The 10,462-nt window shown below is 40.9% G+C and overlaps 1 protein-coding gene across 1 annotated transcript; it reads left to right on the forward strand.

Annotated features, from left to right (window-relative positions):
- The first annotated feature begins 6,886 nt into the window (after positions 1-6,886).
- On the forward strand, positions 6,887-10,066 carry sox11a (SRY-box transcription factor 11a). Its single transcript, XM_086274956.1, has one exon. It carries the CDS (start codon positions 7,060-7,062, stop codon positions 8,149-8,151), a length of 1,092 nt encoding a protein of 363 aa, XP_086131082.1. The 5' UTR covers positions 6,887-7,059; the 3' UTR covers positions 8,152-10,066.
- Positions 10,067-10,462: the final 396 nt, after the last annotated feature.

Consider the following 10,462-nt stretch of genomic DNA (forward strand, 5'->3'; position numbering starts at 1 on the left):
AGAAATCCTTCAGAGGCATGAAGGAAAGGGCAGTGAGTCAGTATATGGAGAAGACATACTGAGACTCTGATACGGATGGAGAAAATACCAGTCTATATGTGCATATGTAATGCAAAGTAAAAAGGAAGTCACAGGACTCTATTGAAGATTTTTTTTCTCCTTTTTCTGTGGCACCATTGCTCTCTGCAGACATACAGCATAAATATGTTTGAGGAAAACTTTACTTGCGATTCAGTCAGCATATAAAAGATGATATTGAAGTGACCTTCTGTATTGACTTTCGTTAGTATATAAAGGAGTGTAAAACCTGCATGCAAGACAATACATTTTTTACTGCTCGACAGACACAAAATGAATGAGTGAATGCGATGAATGAGTTTGCAAAATGAATATGGTTAGTCTCTTTGAATTGAGAATTGCGTGCAACATCACCAGAGTTGGCTCAGTGTCTGGGAAAAATAAAAGTATGCTTTCATTGTGGGCCACATGATTCTGATTGTGTTTACACAGTTGTACAGTGTTTACTTAGGAACTTTTACAGTCATGCGGAAATTACTTTTTTTTTTCTTTTTTTCAATTTAGACTTTGTGGTTTCTGACTAAATAAAGCTGTTGAGGGTATAACTAATTTTGCTTCAGGTTTTGGTGGTTATTTGTCACTATATGTGGTTTGAGGGATTGATTTTCTCCCTCCCACTACTCTGATGAAACTCCTCCTGGAGGTTCCTCTGGGAATTCATCTTGTGCTGATAACTTTGAGCTATCTTATCTGGTCACTGTTCAAACAAGAGTGAATTCTCAGATTTGCTTCAGGTGTTTGTCTCTCCAAGGGTCCATTTCTTCTTGTTTTTGTTTTCAAGGTTAAAGCCTGATTGATGTGGTTGATTTTTCCCAGTGCTGTTTTGTCCAGCCACGTTGAAGCGCTGTGATTGTTTAAGAACATAAAAACTCACCAGACTGTAGGATATACATTTTTTCTTAAGACATTGGCTGCTTTTTCCTCTTCTTCAGTCCAGCTCTTGTACCTGACCATTTACACATAAAACTGACCTATGAATCAACCCTGCATAAAAAGGGCATCTAACATAAGGGATTAACTTGTGTTGCATTTTAAATTGTATATTAGCCAAAAATAGCATATCTCGGCAGGGTGTGCGGTGTATTCTTAAACAAATTTAAGGAAACTAAACAGAGGCTCTATCATAGTTCAGGTCTGCATTGCTGTGCTGTTGGTGGGCTTGTCATAATTGATGGAATTATCGATGCAGAAAACTACAGTCAATTCTTGATCCGACATGCAGCTTCATTTTTCAGCAGGGCAATGATCCCAAACACAATGCCAATGCAGTAAAAGCATACATGGATAGAAAAACACTACCAGAGCCCGGACCTCAACATTTCTGAAGCAGTGTGGGATCATCTCGACAGAGAACAGAACAAAAGGGAGCCAACAGCCAAAGAGGAGCTTTGAATGTCCTTCAAGAAGCCTGGAGAACTATTTCTTAAGACTACTTAAAGAAATTAGGAGAAAGCTTATCTAAGACAGTTGAGAATTTGTTGAGGAACAAATTCAGATAAGCTTTCTTCTTCAAGCTTGTTGGAATTTTACTCACTCTATTTATGCCTTATATATAATTCCATGCATGTTTAAATATGTTGCAATATATTTTTGCAACTATTTCACATTTTCCACATTTTCCTATAAAGCTATGAAGGAGGGTAGGTTCAAGTCTTTTACACAATACTGTAGATACCCCACATTTTAGCTTAGAACTGTCATTGCAAGGGCGTTTTTTTGTGTAGTCTATAATAATTAATTTACCTTAACTATCGATAAAAAAGTAGATGTGAGAAATCTGTCAAAAGAAAAATAAAAGCAGAACCTGAATCCATTTTTTTCAGTTTTCTATCTAGTAATTAAAAAAACTCAACAGCCTAAGAAAATCCTGCCTAGGATCTGTCCACGGGGCAGGGATTCTCAATTTGTCATGCTACTTTGAACTGTCAGGATTCGACTGCTGGTGCAAAGATCATAAACCAGTAAAACTTCAGAGCACAGGATGTGAATGAGGGTGACTAAGCGCACTGGAGGCCCCACACTAGTCTCTACACACTAGCCTGTAGTCAACACTATCTTATCTCGTGAGAGGGCAAGTCTGGGCTGGCTAGTAGGGAAGCAGAGCCGCGTGGCTTCAGTGGGAAAAGTTCGCTAATTCTTAGAAAATGAACTTCTGAGTGAAACACTATCAACATATCTAGGTATCTTATCCTGATGTTTTGCTACTTGTTTAACTAGAGCAGCTGCATTTTATTGATGAATTCTTGTGACCACTCCAGACAGCTAGAAACTATAAACAATCTCTTTATTATTTCTGGTGACAACATGTAGTTTTTCAAAACTACACATTATCGCCATTTCTTCTCAAATGAATAAATGGAGAGAGCATGACCTCATGAAACGTTTCCTTGATTCTTTTATAAGCCTCCACCAATATGTAAGAGTGCAAGACCTGACCTGGAGCCATACAATCAATCAGTATTAGTCTTACACGGACTCTAGACTAAACACACTCTCATTACAGTTGCTGTGAGTGCCTGGAGGGCTCTTCCTCCACCCAAGTTTATTAACACAAGGCACAAGTACAATACAAAACTAGGTACCCGGGACTCTTACAGTAAACACTGCTTCGGTGCTGCTGGTACATAATTAAAGGATTTAAATAGACGGAGCTTATGGGGAATGGCATGGCAATATGATTACTGTAGAACGTACTGCACTGTGTAAGCCAGTGTTGCTCCAGGATGATGTAATCCCTTTCAGGTCATTTTGGGTTCCCTCTGCTTTGGGGATCAGATCTGCACTGTGAGCTGAGACAAGAGAGCTTTTATGCTTTTTTTAAAAAATTCTTTCACAGAATTCAAACAGTTGTCATCTCCATAGAGGCTGCGTATACGTAGCAAGCTAATAAAAGTCTAATTCAGATATCCCACATTCCTAAGTGAAAGAATTGCCTTAGTCACATAGTATTCAGTTACCATACTTGTGTTCTACACCCACACTGTTCCTCGTGTCTCTCTCTGGCTGCACTGAAAGATTATAGTCTCCCTGTGGAATTATTGCATGCTGGAGTGGTCGAGTATTTAAAGACGTGGTTGTTGAATTTGGTTATATCATCACTGATGAATGTAGCATGTGCATTTTTTATTTAAGGATAAGTGGCAATAACTACAAAGTCATTATACATCATAATTAAGTATGATTATAATTATTATTATTATTACAAATGTAAAATGCCATTTTGGCTGGTGTTTACCTTATGGTAATGTATATGACTCTGTAAAGTTACTCCTTAGGTAATATCCACCATACATCAAACATACACGTCAAATGCAATTTGGGGCACTTTAATTCTCGTAAAACTCGTTTGTGCACAGGTTCTTGTGCAGGAATATAAATTTACTTAACAAGACGCACTGACATGCTTCCGTAACTTGGGAGCTGTTGCAAAATAACTGTACGAAGGGTACCTACAGCTTTGGCCTCTGACTGTATTTGTGTATCCCTGTGACAAACATTTCCAGCAGAGTGCTCAAACGTCAGCTGTTTACATTCACGACATGATACTCAAGTTTCAAGTATCCGCCAAGTATCAGACCTTGAAAGACAGAGGCCACATCAAGGAGGTCAACAAAGAACCTGACACCCTGGAGATACATTTGCATTGAGTCGAGAATGTAAAGCAACAACAAGGCATAAAATGCCCTTGGAGGAACCAAACACTCCAGTGGTAAAACAACTACCCACAAACTGCTGTGAGATTACCCTCATTGTCAAAGCTTTTCTTATCTTGAGAGAGAAAGACAGCATGATCTTTAAGGAATGAGACCACAGCGACAGACAGCCAGTAAAATGCACACAGGCAGCTGATACAACTTGTTTTAGTATCATCTCACAAGTTAAGATAACAAACTGGGTTGCGGTAAGTGGTATAAACTTACAAACAATAAATCGTCAGACTCATAAGCTGGATAATGCATGGCTAGAGATGACTCTGTGTCTGTGGGTGAAGTATATTCACTTGCACACTGCTGGAACTTGTTACATTATTTCTATGCATAACATCAGAGCAACATTAAGTGACTCCGCTGCACGGGCCTGAAAATACCAATTTACTGCACACCAATAAGCATTATAACCTGATTTTATAGGATATCCAAGAGTACATTTGTCAAGTGAACAGTTAATTTGCGTTTTCCTGTGCTATGAAAACAAGCCCAGCTGCCCCACCGCCCGCTTTCAGGCCCCCACCACTTCTTTACCCCATTGTGAAGCCATCAGATAGTGGCTTCCAGGACTCCACACCTGTCTCAGGGCTATGCAGAGGAGATGGATCCATGCATTTTGAGCATCAGATAGCCTCTAGCAAGGGTTAGTATTGATCTAACGCTTCACTGGCCCTTTGTGAGAGCAGCAGCTGCTTTGGGGGGCTTTTAGATAAGCAATGCAAAGGGAATTGTTTCTCCTGAAACCCACTTTCAATGTTCATACATGAAAACCATCACTTAATTCAACACTCCATTGCTTTGGAATAAAATGTCCTCTCCCTTGACACGCACGCACAAAAATCAGCAAATAAGCATTAAAGCATTTGCCTTTGGGGTATTGGAAAGGGTATTAGAAAGCAAACATGATAATGCAGCTTTTACTGTTTAATTATATGTCATCTCTAGAGTGAAAATGAAAAAAAAAACACGGCAAATTTCAGTGTCCCACAACTCTCTTCATTCTGATGACAGTCCCAGTCACTGAATGAGGCAGCTGGAATGGGTTTGTGTGGGGGGGGAATACCACTGGTGCATCTGTGTGAGACAGGCATGGCGATGAGACCCTCCCTAAGATGACTCACAGGCGGTATGAGCTGACACCAGCACCTCATTCACAGCCAATAATGAGCCATGCTAATGAGCAGGACAGCCGCCCTGCACGCTCATCATTAAGCAGTCTTGTGATTCATGTCCAGCATGGAACCATCATATAAAGAGACAGGGCTGGATATGTATATATATATATATATATATATATATATATATATATATATACATATATACAATTTCATTCAAATATTTGCAGTAACTGGCACAAATAAATCACACCTACATTTGAGGCAATGCCATCGGTTAATTTGACATAACCTCCTTCACCACATGTGAACTAATCAGAAGATCAAATACTGCTCAAATTAATTCAACAGAAAAAAACAGGCTGACAATAAAACATGCATGTGCGTGTGCCAACCCCATGAGACTCTGGCTCTGACACATATATCTGATAAGGCTTAATCAGCAAGGGGTGGTCATGATAAAGCATTTCAGTCCTATCTCTGTCTGGGTAGACAGACACAGGGTTTGCCTCAGTGTTCCAAGGATGGAAAGGCAAGACGCCCTCTATCTTAGCATTTCTCTTCTTAGCCTTGTCTCTTTTCCCCCTGTGTGCCTCTTTTTCCCTATTTCTCTCCCTCTCTCCACTACCTTCTGTCTGCCTTTCTAGCTCCCTTTCTCTGTATCAGGAGAGACACTTCTTAAACCCCAGCTGGGGAAAATACGGTGGCTGGGTGGGGGGAGGGTTTCAAAAGGGTAAGTGATTGCCCTCTAGGGGACGAAGCAGAGAGAGAGAGAAAAAAGCAGGACGCCTTATCGCCCCAGCCTCCAATAGCACTGCTGGCTAGCACCTAGCGCCAAGGGGGAGGAAGAGGGTGGAGGGTGTGCAGGAGACGCCAGCTAGATGCTACTCTGCTTCTTGACACAGCAAACTCAGCGGGGAGCCTTCCATCTATCCCTGGCTGTATGGGCTCGATTCAAAGCTGTATACACTAATGTTACCATCTGAATAAGGGTTATTGATTCAATCGCATGTTTTATATGAGCATCTATTGAAAGGTTTATATATATATATATATATATATATATATATATATATATATATATATATATATATATATATATATATATATATATATATAGCATGCTTTTGTGTTTTACCGTCCAGATTACAGAAACCCAGTTTTACATAGTGTCAGCACAATAACATTAATTACTATTTATACGCATGACGTGTTTTTCTCTTATAGCTGTATTTTTATTTTTATGGGGTCTATGTGATGCTGCAGGTGTTTAAAGCGCTCACACACTATAAACAGGATCTGTGAGGCAGAGTGTTCTACTGACCTATTTTCTTAATTCAAGCACAGACATGGAAACGCGCAGGAACGAGCCACGCCAAAACATGTGATAACACGTGGCCACTCAAAACACACACAAAAAAGTGTCAAACGTACAATGTTATACATAAAAAATAAATTTAAAAAACAAAACTACAAAAAAACAAAGTCTTCCTCAAAAGCCATTAACGGCTACTAAAATGCATCCTTTTACAACAGACAAGCAGACGTACCGACGCATCCAGGCGCCTGCAACTGTGTCCAAGCGCCACCTTCAGTACTCAACCTAAGGAAGAAGAAGGGGAAAAAAACAATCATACAGCCTACATCTTTTTCCTCAAGATACATATGCAAAATTGTATTTGTTTTAAGAGCAACTTCTCACATTTTTTAAAGTTAAAGTAAGGAAACAGACATATATCTTATGTGCGCTTTGGCGCATGACGCTCATCTCAAGAGCGCATTTCGTTAACTGTGTGTTTAATATGCCTGTCTCGGCCGGCGTGTTGCCCCAGACGCTGTGTACCACAAATCCCCACCTCCACTCCAATGAGAGCTTCGGGAGGGAGGAATAGGGTTACGGGGAGTCTTGGATGGAGTCTGCTGGGCGGAGTGGAAGGGACGTGATTGGATGAGTGACTGTGACGCAGGGGACATGAAAAAGCTGATAACTAGTTAAGAAGGCAGTTTGTAACTCTGGAAAAAGAGTGCAGAGCTTGAGACACAATACGCAGAGGACGTGAACGAACCGGCGCAAAACACAGAGAGCTGAGCCGTCTTGGCAGTGTGGGGCCGTTAAGACACTGCAGCGTCCGGAAACAAAGTGACTTTGAAACAGGACAATGGTGCAGCACACGGACAACAGCGAGACGGATGGGAGCATGTCCAGGGAGGCTACCGATTCGGAGGAGAGTGAATTTATGGCATGCAGTCCGGTAGCGATAAACCCGGACTGGTGCAAAACAGCCACCGGTCACATCAAGAGACCCATGAATGCATTTATGGTGTGGTCCAAAATCGAGAGGAGAAAGATAATGGAGCAGTCACCGGACATGCACAACGCAGAGATTTCCAAGCGCCTGGGGAAGAGGTGGAAGATGCTCAAGGACAGCGAAAAGATCCCGTTTATCAGAGAAGCCGAGAGGCTGCGGCTAAAACACATGGCTGACTACCCCGACTACAAGTACAGACCGAAGAAAAAACCAAAGCTCGACAGTTCAAAATCATCAGCACCGTCTCCGGAGAAGTGCGGCAAGATTGCAAAGACTCCCAACAAGAAGAGTTCAAAGATAAAAACTAAGAGCGGCTCGAAATCCACGCACGGCTACGCGGAGGATTGCGTGTTTCCCAGCTTAAAAGTTGCAAAGACTGTAAAGAGTGAGCTCACCGATGAGGACGATGACGACGAGTACGAAGAGGACTACCGGATGGGGATTAAGCCGGGTGAGGAGGAGCGCCTGAGGCCGTACAGTGTAGCCAAAGTTCCCGCTAGTCCAACTTTGAGCTCCTCGGCAGAGTCCGAGGGGACGAGTATGTACGAAGAGGTGCGGAACAACAACAGACTGTTTTACAGCATCAAAAACATTACCAAGCAAAGCACATTGCACGCTGCTTCCGTCTCACCAGCATCCTCCAGGTCGGTCTCCACATCCTCCTCCTCGTCCAGCATCAGCTCCTCTTCCGGCGACGACGCGGACGATTTGCTGTTTGACTTTAGTTTAAATTTCGCTCCCAGCGCCCCGGGCTCTGAGCTGGGCAACCCCAATTCAGGAAACCTCTCCCTGTCTCTTGTGGATAAGGACCTGGACTCGTTCAGTGAGGGCAGCCTGGGCTCTCACTTTGAATTCCCAGACTACTGCACGCCAGAACTCAGTGAGATGATTGCCGGGGACTGGCTGGAGGCGAACTTTTCCGACCTCGTCTTCACATACTGAAAAAAACAAACAAAAAACAAAACCGAAAAAAACAGTTGAGCTAGTAATAACAGAGAAGGGAGATATGAAATTATATATGTCCTGGTCAAATTGTCCCCAGCCCTGCCTCCTGTGGGTTTTTTTTCTTTTTTCTTAAGGGTCCTGGAGGGAGGTGGAGGACCAGGAGGCGAGGTGAGGTTTGAGGAATGAGATGCTTATGAAGCTGGTAGCAAAAAAAAAAAAAAAGCAAAGTCTGCAGACTTTTTTATCTGGCAGCATGACAGGGTTTTATGGATTGTTTTCCCTCGTAGGTCTGCATTTACTGTTCAGCTTAAAACGGACCACAAAGGGAAAATACATGAACTTCTATGCATCTTTTCCTCTTAAAACAACAACGACAACAACAACAAAAACTGCAGGGAGCTGAACACGGACTGTGTGGACTGTCTCAAAGCAAATCTGTGAACTGACAAATTGTTCAGGATGTTACTTTACAACGGTTTATGTAATTTTTTCTTAATGCCGCAAATGTTTGTTTGTTTTGTAACTGATTCCGTTTTACCTCCTGGTTTGGAAAAATTAAGCAGCCTAAACCTCTGCAGAATACAAGTGTGGAGGAAACATTTTGATACATAACAGACCTCATCTTTTTAAAAGAAAAGTAAGATATTTTCAGGCATATTTTTGTACAGTTGCAAAGGGAATGTTCTTACTGTGCTTTCAGTGAGTTTCAGGCACTTCTTCCCTTTATCATTTGTTTTTAGCATGCAAGGGAGTCCTGGTTTTAAGGATTAAGTTAAATTAAAACTTGCATCAAAAATGCCTTGTGATTTTAAACTAGGTTTTGTACAGTTGTAGAGCAGATTTGTTGAGTATTTGTAGACGATACAATGGCATCATGGGGAACACATACCTCAGAGCTGGAACTAGTTTCAAGATTGTATATGTACTGTAATATAGTAAAGTTAGGAGTTTATGTATATCATACTCGTGATATGTGGATGGGTCCCAATCGCAGGTGTGAAACTGGATTTTGGTATTTTTTATGGCACATACTGTTTTTTCCCCCCTTCTCATTTTTTTGTGCAATATATACTCTTAAGATACAGACCATCAACAATTGTAGCAAGTGATGGAAAAACAGACTTGTGCACTGTCGACATCATTTCATGTTATGATGCTGAAGCCTGTCCAGGCAGGAAAATAAACAAATCAGCTGGAACTGATACAAAACAATTTAATATGGCCTCATGGTGTGATACATGCTATTGAAACACATTGATATCGCAATTTGAATGTTATTTGACGCATGATATCAGATAATGGGCATATCTGACACCAAACATCTTAAACCTGACTGCAAATTAGGGAAAAAAAATCATACTAACTCCAAAAGGGCATAGTCTCATACAGTGGTGGTCTGGCATTTTTAACAAGCAAGCAAAAAAAAGAACATTCCATAGTCCTGTTTCATGAAATGAAACTTTATTTTAAAACTGAAGACTGCCTTCTTTTTTTAAAACATTAACCATAAACCTGTATTTTTTATTTCTTGCACTTAAAAAAAGCAGATATTGTTTATTTTTATGTGGGTCTTACATATGAAGTTTGTTTGATAAAAAAAAAAAAAGTTTTGGAATATGACCTAATTATATGCCAAAACATTTTGTTGGGAAGTTCTAGGCAGTAGTTACTTCACATTCCAAGTGTGAATCTGTCTCTGACTCATCTTTTAATAAATAAGTACCTACCACCATCGACTGTCCTTTCAGTTTGTGAATATATGTACACAGATGTGTTATTTGTTGCGTTTGAAAAGGATGTGATGACGGAATGATGCCTATTTTGTATTTAGGCGGATTCTTTAAATGGATGGGCTCAAACTACCATGTGAATTCACATTTAATAAAAAGAAAAAAGGAAAAACACTTTTAAACTGCAGCGTTGAGGTGCTTTTCTATTCGTCTTCTTTTTCAAATGTGTTGTTTTTTGGATTTTTTTTGGCTGTACTTTCTTTCTCTACACCTCCCTGATAATGGACACTGCGGCTTTAAGAAATTGAATTGCCCGCGTGCTTGCGCCGAGCGATGTGATTGGTGGGCTTGGTGGTCCCCTTGGAAACTGAGCTGGAAACAGGAGCGGCTCCTCTCTGCATGTGGGAGCTCTCAGTCTGTCTGGCTTTCATTCAGAAAACTAGCATACTGCCCAGCAAAGAGCAGCATGAAAAGTGTATGAAAGGAAGGATCTGTGGCATATGCAGCTCAGGGATAAACAATGGCACTTGCACTTAGTGTTTAATCTTTGGAAAAAATCAGGAAGAATATAAATCTTA

The sequence above is a fragment of the Aulonocara sp. 'chitande type north' Nkhata Bay genome, linkage group LG19 (assembly GCF_057382095.1).
Source record: "Aulonocara sp. 'chitande type north' Nkhata Bay isolate Kocher_YH1m ecotype deep benthic linkage group LG19, A_spYH_male_GT1.1, whole genome shotgun sequence".
Taxonomy (NCBI): Eukaryota; Metazoa; Chordata; class Actinopteri; order Cichliformes; family Cichlidae; genus Aulonocara; species Aulonocara sp. 'chitande type north' Nkhata Bay.

Bases quoted from the DNA above. Each gene is read 5' to 3' on its own strand.
- sox11a (XM_086274956.1), top strand. From the start codon at position 7,060: ATGGTGCAGCACACGGACAACAGCGAGACGGATGGGAGCATGTCCAGG.